This window comes from Formica exsecta, unplaced genomic scaffold (genome assembly GCF_003651465.1).
Source record: "Formica exsecta isolate Colony F162 unplaced genomic scaffold, ASM365146v1 scaffold196, whole genome shotgun sequence".
Taxonomy (NCBI): Eukaryota; Metazoa; Arthropoda; class Insecta; order Hymenoptera; family Formicidae; genus Formica; species Formica exsecta.
This window is the reverse complement of record NW_021849259.1, coordinates 431,572-448,207: the sequence shown is the minus strand read 5'-3', so window position 1 is coordinate 448,207 and position 16,636 is coordinate 431,572. Positions and strand designations below refer to the sequence as shown.

General features: G+C 37.1%; 5 protein-coding genes across 8 annotated transcripts in view; 3 read left to right on the top strand and 2 right to left on the bottom strand.

Annotated features, from left to right (window-relative positions):
* The window catches only part of LOC115234166, a 5,031-nt gene extending 3,796 nt beyond the window's left edge, over positions 1–1,235 (top strand). The window contains exons 2-4 of the mRNA XM_029804964.1: positions 176–667; positions 813–1,080; positions 1,163–1,235. Coding sequence (XP_029660824.1) covers positions 176–667; positions 813–1,080; positions 1,163–1,235 — 833 coding nt within the window. The remainder of the gene's footprint in view (positions 1–175; positions 668–812; positions 1,081–1,162) is intronic.
* LOC115234216 (serine protease snake-like) lies at positions 825–3,087 on the top strand. The gene is made up of 3 exons (XM_029805056.1): positions 825–953; positions 1,398–1,648; positions 1,848–3,087. Exons 2-3 carry the CDS (start codon positions 1,477–1,479, stop codon positions 2,177–2,179), a joined length of 504 nt encoding a protein of 167 aa, XP_029660916.1. The 5' UTR covers positions 825–953; positions 1,398–1,476; the 3' UTR covers positions 2,180–3,087.
* LOC115234214 (palmitoyltransferase ZDHHC16A-like) lies at positions 2,217–5,033 on the bottom strand. Of its 3 annotated transcripts, none has more exons than XM_029805052.1 (6): positions 4,788–5,033; positions 4,409–4,556; positions 3,830–4,146; positions 3,490–3,680; positions 3,097–3,407; positions 2,217–2,741 (listed from the first exon to the last, which is right to left on the bottom strand). In XM_029805052.1, exons 2-6 carry the CDS (start codon positions 4,474–4,476, stop codon positions 2,651–2,653), a joined length of 978 nt encoding a protein of 325 aa, XP_029660912.1. In that variant the 5' UTR covers positions 4,477–4,556; positions 4,788–5,033; the 3' UTR covers positions 2,217–2,650. The 3 variants fall into 3 exon arrangements, with proteins under 3 accessions (XP_029660912.1, XP_029660910.1, XP_029660911.1); XM_029805050.1 differs by having other exon boundaries at positions 3,830–4,139; XM_029805051.1 differs by having other exon boundaries at positions 3,170–3,407; positions 3,830–4,139.
* Positions 5,034–5,789: 756 nt separating this feature from the next.
* LOC115234152 (DNA-directed RNA polymerase II subunit RPB1) lies at positions 5,790–14,277 on the top strand. The gene is made up of 7 exons (XM_029804936.1): positions 5,790–5,867; positions 6,659–6,928; positions 7,241–10,771; positions 10,897–11,285; positions 11,402–11,520; positions 11,793–11,984; positions 12,441–14,277. Exons 1-7 carry the CDS (start codon positions 5,790–5,792, stop codon positions 13,580–13,582), a joined length of 5,721 nt encoding a protein of 1,906 aa, XP_029660796.1. The 3' UTR covers positions 13,583–14,277.
* Positions 14,278–15,954: 1,677 nt separating this feature from the next.
* The window catches only part of LOC115234153 (DNA-directed RNA polymerase III subunit RPC1), a 19,318-nt gene continuing 18,636 nt past the window's right edge, over positions 15,955–16,636 (bottom strand). For both annotated transcript variants that reach the window (XM_029804938.1, XM_029804937.1), the window contains exon 22: positions 15,955–16,421. In XM_029804938.1, the coding sequence (XP_029660798.1) occupies positions 16,298–16,421 (124 nt within the window). In that variant the 3' untranslated portion in view covers positions 15,955–16,297. The remainder of the gene's footprint in view (positions 16,422–16,636) is intronic.

The following is a 16,636-nucleotide window of genomic DNA, read 5'->3' as shown; positions in this document are numbered from 1 at the left end:
AAAATCTATAAATCCAATCTATGCATTCTTAAATTTTTCTATTCTAAAATTCATATAATGAGAGACTAAAATTCTAAGAATTTATGTCACAAAATATTATATTACGAAACTGTATGTGTATAATATATACTTATAAAAATATCCACATATACAATATGCCTTTCATATTTTTTAGGTAATCGTGGTTCTTCGAAGAAGAAGAAAATTTCAATCAAGATTCAACTTAGTGAAGGCATTGCAACCAATCCTTTCCTTCAGCAATCCATTCTTTCCAATGTTGAGACCAATCCTTTTCTATCGTTCTATGGCAACAGAAGTCAATTCAGTGTAGTGCCAAGAAATATATTTCTGCCACAAGAAAATAATTTTTCCAGCAGTGCAACTTGGATTAACAGTAACAATCCCTTCTTGAACATTGGGACCGATATAAGAGTTGATACAGAATCTTCTGTTGCACCAGAATCAGTTACACAAACACCTTATAGGCCACTGCCATCTGCACCAGTAATTAATACACCATCAACATCTTATACACCAGCACCTGCTAATAACCCTTTTATAACATCTCATACGCATAATCCTTCTATTAAAGTTGAACCTCCATCCTTAAGCACACCATCATTATCGGATATCAAGATTGGCCCAACAAAGACAAAATCAGAGCTTAGTAAGTAAAATATGATTACACAAAAATTTGAAAATGTAACAATGAGACCGATCATTTAAGAATCCAGTGAAGGACCTGGAACACTTCAAAAACTTTTATATATTTGGTAAATTGTAATAATGTCTATATATAAAACAAATTTCAGAATGCGAAGAATACGTGAGAGAACTCGTAGGCACGACTGAGATAATGTCGCTGGTCGGCACATCACCCGACGTGATCAAGGTGGATAATGTCTGTCGGGATGCAAATCGCCTGATTGTCGGCGGCACCGAGGCTAAGCCCGGTGAGTTCCCGCATATGGTCGCCTTGGGCAGACGCAACTCTGATGAGACGTTCACTTTGATATGCGGCGCGACACTGATTTCACATACTTGGGTACTTTCTGCTGCGCATTGCACTTATGGGCCAAAGTACACACTTCTATTATTTTTCTTTCACTTCTTAAGCTATTTAAGAATTATGACAGGAAAGCTTTGATTTTTTTTTATCCAGCAGCCATCCCATTAATGGCTGCAACGATGAATTAGATAAAGGCTCAAAGTCCAAAAGCATTCCTCAAGATTAATTCAGAATATATTAGAGATTCACGTGAAGATTATAGCATTTTAGAAGTATAAAAAGAATTTTACCTAGATTGAAGAGCTAAGAATTATGAGGATGATCTTACAGTTATTTATGGAACGATTACAACGAAGTTAGTTCTTATTAAAGATTTGCCTTCTTGCAGTGGCGGTCCGACTGACGCACGGATAGGTTTTCATAGATTGACAGACCAGCAACCCGGTGTCACAATTGCCATTAAGACCATGATACGACATCCGGATTACAACCCACCCGCGATGTATGCGGACATAGCTCTAGTGCAACTCATGAATGCCGTTACATTTAACACATCGATACGACCTGCATGTCTTTATGTACAGTACGATACCGGGCCTATGAACGCCTGGATCAGCGGCTGGGGTGTTACCGAATTCGGTAGGTAATTTAGTAATTCTTTCAAGTCTTGAAAGTTTCAAGATCATAAAATTTTTAAAGAAAAAAAGTATCATACAGAATTCGAAAATTTAAAGATTTAAAAGACTTTCTATCAGGAACTTTATTTCTATAATTTGAAAATTCTAATAAGAAAAGTGGAATACCAATGTAGTGACAAAGTTTAATGACGTGCTTTCAGCTGGAGAGCAGACCGACCGATTGCAGAAGGCTCAGTTGGACTTGGTAGACAATTTAGCGTGCACGATACGGCACAACAGTTCCAAAGAGGTTCCATATGGCGTCACACCGAGCATGGTTTGTGCGGGTGATCCTCATGGCGGTTGGACCAAGGATTCCTGCCAGGGCGATTCCGGAGGTCCTTTGCAAATTATCCATCCTAAAAATTTGTGCTTCTTTCAAGTGATCGGTATCACCAGTTTCGGTCAGGGCTGCGCGATCATCGACGCACCTGGTGTTTACACTAGAGTATCCCATTATATATCCTATATTGAGAATATCGTCTGGCCGTAATAATTGTGATCTATTAGACTTTTACGCGAAAGATATAAAAAAACATAGTTTATTAAATTGTACTTATTCAAAAATCAAGTCTCACAATTAATCAATTAAAATTGACTAGTCAGTCAAATTAATCTAGAACTAAGGAATTTATAACATTTACAATTTTTTTCCACTTCTCGTCATTTTATGATATAATATCCATTCATCATATATAAAAATAATTTTAAAATTTCAGAGAAGTCACATGCAGTCATTTTATATGCTGCTTATGTTCCAATTATTACCTGTGAAGAGAAAATTATCGACGGTTGTGAAAAGCTAATTGTATATATGTTATAATTCTATTAATTATGATAGTGCAATAAAACAGTTTGCAGTTTGGACTAGAATATCGGAACGTATACAAGAACGGAAAAGTCACGAGAAGGTATGAATTGTAAAATGCGAGACTGATGATATTGACTTTCTGAATCTTAGAAATTAAGAGATCTTGCTATCGTGAATGGTTCGCCATGTGAGTCCATCACCATATGGGCCATGGTTTGATGGGAACAGAACATGCCACCAGCTTCTGCAACAACACATAAACGAAATACATTTCGAGAATAATATTCGCCATGTTTGACAGTAAAAATAATAACATGAAAATAACATTCAATATATTTGATGAAAAATACTTGTATGCTGAACAAAATTTGCAACAAAACTAATTTCCAATTTCCTTTACAAATATTCTATTTTATATATAATTTACTGTTGTGACATAGAAATAAAATTATTTTATAAATATACTCATTTTGTTCTCGTTTAATTAGCTTTCTTGATGATTTATATTGCTCTCTAAATATCAATTGATTGTATTTTAATGAAAGATTCTCTCACAAACATTTAACATTTCAATATATATTTTAGTAAAATTTTGAAACCTGTTTTTTATTCCCAAGAACAATCTCCAATTCTCCCTTGGCCCAAAGTCGTACGGATTTTGATAGAACTTGCCCTGGGCCCGGTATTTTTGCGATTCCGTGCTGTTGATACGCGCTTCGATGCTCGTCTCCCCCCGGGTGATTAGACCCGCGTGCCACCAGGCCAAGGCACCCAACGCTGTGAACGTGGCGATGCAAATCAGACCCGCGAAAATTATCAATCTTCGTTGCCATTCCTTGACCACGGTTTCTGCTGCTTGTCTCGCTATTTCCGCCAGTTCCTCCTCGCTTAAATGATCCAGCGATTCCGTCTGCATTAATTAAGTGCAACGTTTAATATTTTTCAAAAATGATAGTTGGATAAAGCATATGTTCATCGACCAGTTAACATACCACAGGAATTATTTCCGAATTATTGAGGCGCACCGGATGGCCGTCCAATTCCGGTTCTTGCTCAGGAAAGAATTCCTCGTATGCGAGTCGCACCCCAAATATCATGATAAACGTAATACCGATCACAGTATAAACCATGTACAAGAAAAAGTGTCGGTGATTATAGTGGCCGACGCAATTGTTTAGCCATGCTGCATGCTGATTAAGGAAGATCTGTCAAGATACTACAGAACGCCCGGATAAATTCTCATTGATAATAATTGATCTATGAAGAATAATTAATTAATGAGAAATATATAATCGAAATATTCAAACTGATTTGTAAAATATGTAAGGATACGACAATGATGATCCATCTTGAGGATGCATTTGTTGCAGACAGAACAGTGGTGTGTTCTGGGTGGCTTTGGCTTGATACATTTTTTGCAGATACTCACAGCCTCTGGAATAAGGCCGCCCTGAGGCGGATAACCCGCCGGCACGGCCACACCCATGTAATAATGGAAGCAGACATTAACCAGCAGCCAATTTCCAACCAATAGCAGAATTATCGTCACCAAAGGACTTCGATCCCACCACCAGGGTAGACCCAAGTAGTATGCAATATATACGATACTGGCAGTTAGCAGGCTTACCATCACCACAAATACCTGTAAGCTGCAATGCTTAGTAAATACATTGTGAATATAATAAAGTTTGTATTAAATTTAATTATGTATACTCAGCGAGGCATTCTGTGGTTTATTCATATAAAGTGGTAAACTTTGTGTGATATTATAATATTATAATATATTAAACTTTATATGCAAAAAATTTATTGTTATAATTTCTAAATATATGCTATAAATTTTAAATACAATATTATATACAACTTATAATATATAAAAAGTGTAAGAATAAATACTAATTATAATCTTACCGGACCCAAACAGGCAGTGAAATTCTCAACAAACCAAAACATAGGTTCCATAAGTATATCACAAGCATAACTCCAATTTAAGAAATCATTGTAGAATAAAGATTTGAAGACAATTTGCAACCGCCACCATTTTTGCTTCAAACTGATCCTACAGATAAAAATTAAATCAGATCTTATTTATTAAGAAGTCCATATAAAATTATATGCAAAAGCAACAACTAAAATTAAATATAATTTTTAATACAATTTTTAAAAAATTACAGAAATAAAAAGTGAAAAGAAATTGAATTAGATGCAGAAAAAGAGATCATTTTTATAAATGATAGATATAAGTATAAGATTTTCAATAAAAAATAAATATACAAATTTATTGATTTACTTAAGAACATTTGGCGCCTTCGCCAAGGACCATTGTATCTTTGCCATTTTCGCTTCTCCCCTCGAGTCCACTCAAATATACTCATAATTTTAACATATTAAAATTATATTTCACGAACGTTGACACACACGTTCCTCGTCATACTAATTGCCCCAGCCTTGCGCATCTTGCATACATTTGATAAGGTGCTGATTGATAACCGTTGTAATCACATCAAGGATTTGTCAATAACCTCGATAGTCCGACCGCCATATTTGTCTCCCAAAAAATAATTTAACATAATATATATATTAACATAATATATATATAACTAAAAATATGATAATAGTTATCGTATAAACATAAGTTTGCTTTCTTATAAACTTAAAATTATTATTTACATATTTATATCAAAAGCTGAAAAAGAATAAAAAAGAAGAGAGAGAATTAGGGAGTGTTCGAAAATCCTATCCATAGGATAAAGTAGCTTTTGATTAACCAATCAGGGCAAAAGGAGTAAAAATTTCTATGCAGAATGGATAGGATTTTCGAACGCACCATTAAGATTGTTCCGTCATGTTTTATGCGGTATTTTTGAAATATAACAGCTGTCAGCTGTCAAAAATATTTATTGGTGTATTCACAAAGGAACTTATGGAATATGGAACAATTACTTAATCTTTTTATTTAATCTTTTATTAATTATATTTTATTAATTATATTTTTATTAATTATATTTTTATTAATTACTTAATTTTTTATTAATAGAGAATTTTTAGAATCTCTATCGAGATTCTAGAAATTCTCTATTCGACAGCCAATCGCTACGTCCGAGAAATATTTTGTCGTATGAATGTAATATTAGCCTAACGCATGATTCATCGAGCGATGGCCAATCAAGAGTTACTTAGTTCATGACCGAGAGATAGAGAGGGATGACGTTCTCTCCAACGGCAAGAAACGTTGTTGAGGAGTCGCGACGCAGAACGCGTCCGGAGAAGCTGTTGCGAATTATTGTGCAAAATGGCTACGTCCGATTCCAAGGCGCCTTTACGGACAGTGAAACGCGTACAATTTGGTATTCTTTCGCCGGATGAAATAGTAAGTGAATTGTACGCGTCTCGTAGCATTCGTGGAAATGTGAATTTTTATGAAGGACGTATTTCTCGCGACAATCAGAATTCCCCTTCCATTCAATTTTATGCAATGCGAGTGTATTACATGCATAATTGTCACTGTTTTTGCAAGATCAAAGCATAAAAACGAAACTAATATTAATGTATCTGTATATTACGTATTGTTTTTGGAATATTAAAGTAAAATCGAAAACGTATTGTTAAAAGACATAGTAAAGAAATTGTAAAGTTTTTGGAAAAATATTAGGGCAAGAGAAGCATATTGTAAATATTGAAAATAAGTTGGTTCATGCAATATCTTATTGTTACATTTATTCTATTGTTAGCCTTGCGACAGATTATCAATTGAAATTTTTAAGATACTATATATCTTTTATGTAGAATTTTCTGAAATTATTCAATTGTCGTGTAAACGTATAATTTGTAATATAAATATATCTTCAAGGTGATTTTGTTTGACAAAGTAATTTATATGTAATTTATCATTATAATAAAATAAAAGAATATACATGATAGAAAGGAAAGAATGTTAATTTTATTATTTATTTAAATTATATGGAAAATGTATGTTAAAATTGTTTAGCTGAAATCACTTTTAATAAACATTTATCAATATTTAAGCACTCCTTATGTAGCTATTAAAGACAAAAACATTGTGATAAAACCATATTGTGTATTTAGGTCAAATTTAAATATCTTTAGCTTGAATTTAAATTTTGTAAAATGTCATTAAAAGATTGTTTTTGTGTTGTACAGCGTCGTATGTCAGTCACAGATGGCGGCATACGATTTCCAGAAACTATGGAAGGTGGCCGCCCTAAACTGGGCGGTCTCATGGATCCCAGGCAAGGGGTCATTGACAGAAATTCTAGATGTCAGACATGCGCCGGCAATATGACAGAGTGCCCTGGCCATTTTGGTCATATAGATCTTGCTAAACCAGTATTTCATGTAGGATTTATTACAAAGACTATAAAGATACTGAGATGCGTGTGTTTCTACTGTTCCAAACTGCTCGTTAGCCCAGTAAGTGATCACTATACAGGATATCTTTATATAAGTAATATGTTTATTTTATAAAATCTAGAAATTTTTTATTTCAATTTTATTAAATTGTTTTATTTCATTTATACTATAACACAATCCATAATTTATTATAATCGTTGTTTTTTATTAAATATTTTATACAGTAATAAATATATTTATATAAATATTTAACATTTCACAAAAAAAAAATTGATAAAAAAATTGCCATGACATGGGCAATGAACCGTAAATGATATAAAAAAGAATAAATCTCTATTTTTTTATCAATGCAATTTTTCTCTCGATTTGCAGCATAATCCAAAGATCAAAGAAATTGTCATGAAGACAAAGGGACAGCCACGGAAACGACTTGCATTTGTTTACGATTTATGCAAAAGCAAGAGCATCTGTGAAGGCGGAGATGAAATGGACATTAACAAAGAGAACACGGAAAGTCAGCCGCAGGCAGATAGAAAACCTGGTCACGGTGGTTGCGGCAGATATCAGCCTAATCTCAGACGATCCGGTTTAGACGTCACCGCGGAGTGGAAGCACGTAAATGAAGACTCGCAAGAGAAAAAGATTGTACTCTCGGCTGAGAGAGCGTGGGAAATTCTGAAACATATTAAGGATGAAGAATCCTTTATTCTGGGCATGGACCCGAAATTTGCTCGACCAGATTGGATGATAGTTACGGTATTACCGGTGCCGCCATTATCTGTCAGACCTGCAGTCATTATGTACGGCTCCGCCAAAAATCAGGACGATCTGACGCACAAACTGGCGGACATCATCAAATCGAACAACGAACTGCTGCGAAACGAACAGTCAGGCGCAGCAGCACATGTGATTCTTGAAAACATAAAGATGTTACAATTTCACGTGGCGACACTCGTTGACAACGATATGCCTGGCATGCCACGAGCGATGCAAAAATCGGGCAAACCGCTCAAAGCGATCAAAGCCCGTCTGAAAGGAAAAGAGGGTAGAATTCGAGGAAACCTCATGGGCAAGCGTGTAGACTTTTCCGCTCGTACTGTTATCACGCCTGATCCCAACTTGCGCATCGATCAAGTTGGCGTGCCGCGGAGCATTGCACAGAACTTGACGTTCCCCGAGATCGTGACGCCATTTAACATCGATAAGATGCAAGTGTTAGTTAGACGCGGCAATTCGCAATATCCCGGCGCGAAATACATAGTTCGCGACAATGGTGAAAGGATCGATCTGCGTTTTCATCCCAAATCTTCGGATCTGCATCTGCAATGCGGCTATCGGGTGGAACGACACATCCACGACGGTGATCTCGTCATCTTCAATCGTCAGCCGACTCTGCATAAAATGTCAATGATGGGTCATCGCGTCAAAGTGTTACCGTGGAGTACGTTCCGCATGAATTTGAGCTGCACATCCCCCTACAATGCCGATTTCGACGGAGACGAAATGAATTTGCACGCGCCACAATCGATGGAGACTCGCGCGGAAGTTGAAAACATTCATATAACGCCGCGGCAAATCATTACACCGCAGGCGAACAAGCCAGTAATGGGTATTGTACAGGATACTCTGACGGCTGTAAGAAAGATGACGAAGCGCGATGTGTTCATCGAGAAGGAGCAGATGATGAATCTGCTCATGTTCCTGCCCAGCTGGGACGGCAAGATGCCGCAACCGTGTATTCTGAAACCGAAACCACTGTGGACCGGTAAGCAATTGTTTTCCCTCATTATTCCGGGAAACGTGAACATGATACGAACGCACAGCACACATCCCGACGAAGAAGACGACGGTCCATACAAGTGGATCTCACCAGGTGATACAAAGGTAATGGTGGAGCACGGGGAACTGGTGATGGGTATCCTCTGTAAAAAAACCCTGGGAACGTCCGCCGGCTCTTTGCTTCACATCTGTATGCTCGAGCTCGGCCACGATGTATGCGGACGCTTCTATGGCAACATTCAGACCGTCATCAATAACTGGTTGTTGCTGGAGGGTCATTCGATCGGTATTGGCGACACCATCGCCGATCCGCAGACATACCTGGAAATTCAAAAGGCGATCAAGAAGGCCAAAGAGGACGTGATAGAGGTAATTCAAAAGGCGCACAACATGGAATTGGAACCCACACCCGGCAACACGTTGCGTCAGACTTTCGAAAATCAGGTGAACAGAATTTTAAACGACGCTCGAGACAAGACCGGAGGTTCCGCCAAGAAATCTCTAACGGAATACAACAACTTGAAGGCTATGGTAGTATCTGGCTCGAAGGGTTCCAACATCAACATTTCTCAGGTAATTGCTTGTGTGGGTCAGCAGAACGTTGAGGGTAAACGAATACCCTTCGGTTTCCGCAAGCGAACGCTTCCGCATTTCATCAAAGACGACTACGGACCCGAGTCCCGTGGCTTTGTCGAGAACTCGTACCTCGCCGGTCTCACGCCGTCGGAGTTTTACTTCCACGCTATGGGCGGTCGTGAGGGTCTTATCGATACCGCCGTGAAAACGGCCGAGACCGGTTACATCCAGCGTCGTTTGATAAAGGCTATGGAGTCGGTAATGGTGCATTACGACGGTACCGTGCGCAATTCGGTTGGTCAATTGATCCAGCTGCGTTACGGAGAGGACGGTCTCTGCGGCGAGACTGTCGAGTTCCAAAATCTGCCTACTATCAAAATGAGCAATAAAGCCTTCGAGAAGAAATTCAAATTCGATCCGACCAACGAGCGATACCTACGACGCATATTCAACGAGGACATTGTACGAGAAATGATGGGCTCCGGTGAGGTGATCTCCGAGCTGGAAAGAGAGTGGGAGCAGTTGAACAAAGATCGCGCTGTGCTACGGGAGATCTTCCCAAGTGGTGAATCCAAGGTTGTGTTGCCATGCAATCTTCAAAGAATGATTTGGAACGTGCAAAAGATATTCCATATCAACAAGCGAGCGCCTAGCGATCTTAGTCCCATGAGAGTGATTCAAGGCGTAAAGGATCTTCTGGATAAATGTATCATCGTCGCAGGGGACGACAGACTTAGCAAACAGGCAAACGAAAACGCGACATTACTATTTCGATGCTTGGTGAGATCAACTCTATGCACGAAATGCGTTTCCGAGGAATTCAGGTTGTCCAGCGAAGCCTTTGAGTGGCTGATCGGAGAAATCGAAACTAGATTCCAACAGGCTCAAGTATCGCCGGGCGAAATGGTGGGTGCGTTAGCGGCGCAGTCTCTCGGCGAACCCGCTACTCAGATGACCCTGAATACTTTCCACTTCGCTGGTGTATCATCAAAGAACGTCACCCTTGGTGTACCGAGGTTGAAGGAGATCATCAACATCAGTAAGAAACCGAAAGCGCCATCGCTCACGGTATTCTTGACGGGCGCGGCTGCGCGAGACGCCGAGAAGGCGAAGAATGTGCTCTGCCGATTGGAACACACAACACTGAAGAAGGTGACGGCCAACACGGCGATATATTACGATCCGGACCCGCAAAACACGGTCATCGCGGAGGATCAGGAATTCGTCAACGTATACTACGAGATGCCCGACTTCGATCCTACCAAAATATCACCGTGGTTGCTACGCATTGAGCTGGATAGGAAGCGAATGACCGATAAGAAGCTGACCATGGAACAGATTGCGGAGAAGATCAATGCCGGCTTCGGCGACGATTTGAATTGCATTTTCAACGACGACAATGCCGAGAAGCTGGTGCTGCGGATCCGAATAATGAATAGTGACGACAACAAGTTCCAGGATACGGATGAAGAGACTGTAGACAAGATGGAAGACGATATGTTCTTACGATGCATCGAAGCCAACATGCTTAGCGACATGACTCTACAGGTACGTTGTAATCAGACTAATGATATGCTAAATATTATAGATTATTTATGTATCATTTTTAGTTAATCGTCATTTAATTAATTAGTTAGCACGGAGCATTTTCATCACGGTATTTAATATTCCAGGGTATCGAAGCTATTGGCAAGGTTTATATGCATTTACCACAAACTGACTCTAAAAAACGCATCGTTATCACGGAAACGGGCGAATTTAAGGCCATTGCGGAATGGCTTTTGGAAACTGACGGAACGAGTTTGATGAAAGTATTGAGCGAAAGAGACGTAGATCCGGTACGAACATTCAGTAACGATATCTGCGAGATATTCCAAGTTCTGGGTATCGAGGCCGTGCGAAAGTCGGTAGAAAAAGAGATGAATGCAGTACTGCAGTTCTATGGTCTTTATGTCAACTATCGACATCTTGCTTTACTTTGCGACGTCATGACGGCAAAGGGTCATCTTATGGCGATAACACGTCACGGAATCAATAGACAAGATACCGGCGCTCTCATGAGGTTAGTAAATGCAGATCATGTTTCGAAATCCTTGAAAAATTTTTATGTGCAAGATATTATGCTTTCAATGATAGGTGGAAGATTAATAAGAAAATAATTATATAATTGCTTCTCAGATGCTCTTTCGAAGAAACGGTTGACGTGTTACTGGACGCTGCATCTCACGCGGAAGTAGATCCAATGCGAGGAGTATCCGAAAACATTATAATGGGACAACTTCCACGCATTGGAACAGGTAATACGAAATATTATTGTATAAACGAATGCAACTTTTATTGTTAATCTGTATTCACCAGTCCTTCTTGCATGCGAAAAATGTGATAAAGTCCGAATGATATGCTTTTCAATGATATAAAAAAAGAAAATTAGGACATAAAAAAATATCGTATTATATTTTTATTTGTATTTATAAATTCAAGATAATGCCTGTGTTAATAATTATTTATTACATTTTCCATATAACATACGATATTTTGATATTTATCGTGGTTTTATGTGTTTTATTAGGATGTTTCGATTTATTACTCGATGCTGAGAAATGCAAATCCGGCATCGAAATTCCTATGGCGGTTGGCGCAGGTATGGGAACGGCTGGAATGTTCTTCGGCAGCGTAACTGGTATATCCAACAGTATGAGTCCTCAGATGACTCCTTGGATGGGAGCTACTCCTGGTTACGGCGCATCAAGCATGTCTCCGGGTAAGTTTCGACAACAAAAATTTCTCCAATTTACATAAAGATATAGAAAGATATAGAAAGATATTAAAGAAAGAAATATAAAGAAATTTTAGATAACTGTAAAATAAGATAAGAAAAAAAATAAGTAGAAAAAATAAATATGCGCGCTAGGATTATCGAATAAAAATAAAGATAAATGAATGTCTATTTATTTACTTGTGATATATCGCGTCTATATTTTCATGAAAAATCAATGCTTATTGTTAGTGTCAGTTTCATTTACGAACAATCAAAAGTTGCTAATCTCAATACAAAAGACACAATTGAAAGCGAGATATTAGAATTCTACGCGATACAATCGAAATTATGTATTTTTCAAATATACATATATATGAAAGACAAGGATTTATTGACATTACAATTTTTACGAAATATGTATATATGAATAATATTATACTTTTTTTTTCTTTTTCATAGCTTTGAGTAGTAGCATGACGCCAGGAGGTGCGTGCTTCTCGCCGTCGGGCGCGTCGGATGCGTCGGGATTGTCGCCCGCGTATTCCGCTTATTCACCACAACCAGGAAGTCCTGGTAGTCCGGGACCGAGCATGAGTCCATTCCCGATGTCACCAGCGGGCGCGGCCTCGCCCAGTTACTCTCCCACGTCGCCGGCATATCTGCCTACATCTCCCAGTATGACACCGTCGAGCCCGAACTATTCGCCCACGAGCCCGACATACTCGCCGACCAGTCCGAACTATTCGCCGACGTCACCAAGTTATTCACCGACGAGTCCGAGCTATTCACCGACATCGCCAAGTTACTCGCCGACGAGCCCAAGTTACTCGCCTACTTCACCAAGTTATTCACCGACAAGCCCGAGCTATTCACCTACATCGCCGAGCTATTCACCAACGAGCCCGAGCTATTCACCCACATCGCCAAGCTATTCACCAACCTCGCCAAGTTATTCACCCACGAGCCCGAGTTATTCGCCTACGAGTCCAAGTTATTCGCCGACGAGTCCAAGTTACTCGCCTACAAGTCCAAGCTACTCGCCCACGAGTCCGAGTTACTCGCCGACTTCGCCGAGTTATTCACCTAGCTCACCCAATTACACACCTGCCTCGCCTTCGTACTCGCCCACCTCGCCTAGTTATTCACCGAGCTCGCCGCAATACTCGCCCGCGAGTCCAAGCTACTCCCCCAGCAGTCCCAAGTATTCGCCAACGAGCCCGAGTTACTCGCCTACCTCACCATCGTTCGCCGGTACGTCGCCGCAATACACGCCAGCGAGCCCCACGTACTCACCAACCAGTCCGACATATTCGCCCACGAGTCCGTCGTATTCGCCGAGCTCACCGCAACACACCGCATCCGGTAGCACCCGGTATTCGCCCAGTAGTCCAAACTATTCACCTAGCAGCCCGACGTATTCACCCACGAGTCCGCAATACTCACCGTCAAGCACCAAGTATTCACCTACAAGTCCCACTTACACGCCCACAAGCCCAAGTTATTCACCGACGAGTCCAACGTATTCGCCACCGGTGCCAGGATACTCTCCTACGAGTCCCACATACTCGCCGGCATCGCCCGCTTACGAAACAGATGAATAATGCTAATTATTGTATTATTGTATTAATCGTTCATTATAAAAATAAAATAATTAAAGAAGAAAAATATCTATTGATAAAAATATATATAACCGATAATTTTTTGCTTGTTGATTATTATATGTGCGCAAGTTATGTATAATTGCACCACTCTTATTAGAAAAAGTAAGATATCAAAAAATGTGAATTATATATTAAGTCTTTAGTCTTTTTTAGTGTTGTAGAATTATTAATAATTATTATTAATAATCCGTGTGTGTTATATACAAGCAAACGCTTTTAAGGGACCAGAGAATTTTGTAAACCAGTAACTGATAAATCAACGAGATAATGAATGGAGGCTATATTGATGCAAGAAACATCATAATATAAGAAATCAAAGATATTATTTATACGTGAGTTTGCTATTATGCGTATTTTGGTAGAAATACAATGTATCGACTATTACGATAAGCAAGCTGCGCGATGTTGTACATTCAATTGCATATTGTTTTTGATATCTAAGTGTATCTGTGTTCTTGATATCAATATGTCCAATAGGTATCAAGATCCACAATTTCGTTAAAAAAGCGCGCAAAGCAAACATCTGTCAATTAAAAATATATTCTTACAATTATATTATTGTATTATGCACATTAATATTTTCATTTCATCATGTAATAATTGATAAAACTGATGATGGTTGTGATTGCAGAATATCCGTTTAATTCTTTAATTTTAATACGTTCCTAGTAAATAAATCCAAAGATATGTAAAGCACAAAAAATTAATATAATTATTGTGACTTGACAATATCCTAGCGTCTTTATTAGATTAGCAGATTATAATTTAAAAAATTAATTATTAAATAATTTGTATTAATTACCTTGTCTCGCATATAATAATAACATCACAAATGTATACAATCTGTATAAATATTTACCGCGATCAATCGATCCTCTTTAAATGTATATATATGGAAGATATCTTTTTATTTTCTCAACTTTGCGACAAAAAATATTTTTTATTTGTATTTAAAAACATCACTCAGTTTTTTCAGATTTTTTCTTCTTTTTCACAAAATACTTCATGGTAATATCTCATTTTATATTTATATATTTTTTATGTAATTTTTACAAAATTTTACATTAAGTTTTTAAAATAAAAACTTTGTAACATCAACTTACATATTATGGTACATTGACCGATATTGGCAGATGTTGATTAAGGCGCTCGCGAAACTTTGTATTTTGAATGAACACGCTACTAATTTACTTTGCGGCAGCCTGCTCAACGCGAAAGTTGCATATGTTGTAAATCTCCCTTGCGGCCCTCGCACCTCTATGCAGTGCGTCCTACACTTCCCATAAAAAAAAAATGCGTTGAAAAAAAGACAATTACAAGATATTTTGCGAGAAAAGAAGAACCGAATAATTGTAATTAAAAATCAAAGATATTCGTCACAAATTTAGTAGTTAGATATAAAAAAATATATACTTAGAAAAGAATTATAAACGATAAACATTTGTATGGATTGTATATATACATTTGTAATATTATTATATGCGATAAGTTAATTAATAAAAAATATCTGATAATAATTATTAATTTCTACGCTAATAAAATTGTATAAAGGCACCTGCACAATTTTTTTTTCTTTATTAATATTCTCTATAATTTTATTCTCTAATTGTACTCATTGATAGATCGCTACAATTTTTATATGTAGAAAAAGGGACATTGTGTGTACAATTTTAACAATATATTAATAAAAAAATATATATATAATATGTATATTATGTCTCATTAGGACTATACGGGATTCCTCTGGTGCTCATTGTCTTCAGTTTACAAATTTATTCAGCTATTTTCCTGAAAAAATCATAGATTATCACGAATACTCTGCATCCACAGATTTTATGAAAAAATCGGTATTTTCTAAAATTGAAACATTCAAAATATTTAATAAACACCACAAATTTTAGAATATATATCTTTTAGACATTATCCAACGAGAACACGTTGAACGATTCCATATCTCGTTCGATACGATTAAAATTTCAGCTATCCTCTCGCAGCTGTAACGGAATTGACGATGGAATCGCGTGTACAATCCATCGTCATTCTGCTCTTAGATCTGACAATTTTCGGTTGCGATATTTCGAATTTGCTAATTAGTATAATTGAATAATAGAAATAATAGATATCTTACATTATATATACTAATAGAAGAAGTAGAAATTTGTCTTACTTTAAAATGTATTTTTCGTCATTTACATCCCTATTTAGCATACCCAATGTATATTTTACGTTTTAAGTAGAAATAAAGCAATTTTCTTGGTGTCATGTTATTTTTTAATGATATATATCCTGTGCATATAAAATCCTTTTATATCTGTTCATATATATTTATTTTCATTATGAAGAAATACATGGCTCAAAATGTATATACTTTTATAAATTACATAAGTGAAATAAATATACATATATGAATTAAACATGATATTAATATTAATATTCCATCGCAAAAATATTAATATTAATATACATATATGAATTAAACGTAATATTAATATTAATTAAACAATATTAATATTCCATTGCAAAAAATATATCTTTTTATCTTATATATCAATGTCATAAAAATTAATGATACATTGATCATAAAGCAAAAAAATTTGTTTTTTAGCTGCAATAAATTTTTTTCGTTTTTATAAAACACATTTTATGTACATATTATTACGACGTCTGTAATACTGGACGCGGTCGTGGTCGCATAAGTCGTTTTTCAGAACAGAATTGCTTGTGAAATTGTGGATCATCAAATAGAAGTTCCCTCTTCTGTGGTTCATATTTGTCTGCTGTGTTTAATTATTAAGGAAAATAATGTATATATTAAATGTACAAGTGTAATATATCTCTGTTAGAAAAAAATTAATTAATTCTTTGCATATATTGGGTGCTTTCCATTTAGTGACTCAAGTCGACACAAGCATCATTCTATCTTTGTTGTTCACTGGTATTGAAAGAAGATAGAATGATACTTGTGTCGACTTGAGTCACTAAATGGAAAGCACC

Coding starts and splice junctions, on each gene's coding strand:
- LOC115234152 (XM_029804936.1), top strand. CDS start 5,790: ATGGCTACGTCCGATTCCAAGGCGCCTTTACGGACAGTGAAACGCGTA. Junction 5,868..6,658: donor TTCTTTCGCCGGATGAAATA/GTAAGTGAATTG, acceptor TGTGTTGTACAG/CGTCGTATGTCAGTCACAGA. Junction 11,521..11,792: donor ACTTCCACGCATTGGAACAG/GTAATACGAAAT, acceptor GTGTTTTATTAG/GATGTTTCGATTTATTACTC.
- LOC115234216 (XM_029805056.1), top strand. CDS start 1,477: ATGATACGACATCCGGATTACAACCCACCCGCGATGTATGCGGACATA. Junction 1,649..1,847: donor CTGGGGTGTTACCGAATTCG/GTAGGTAATTTA, acceptor ACGTGCTTTCAG/CTGGAGAGCAGACCGACCGA.
- LOC115234214 (XM_029805050.1), bottom strand. CDS start 4,834: ATGGCAAAGATACAATGGTCCTTGGCGAAGGCGCCAAATGTTCTTAA. Junction 4,557..4,787: donor AAGGCGCCAAATGTTCTTAA/GTAAATCAATAA, acceptor TTTTATCTGTAG/GATCAGTTTGAAGCAAAAAT. Junction 3,681..3,829: donor CAAGATGGATCATCATTGTC/GTATCCTTACAT, acceptor ATCAGCATGCAG/CATGGCTAAACAATTGCGTC.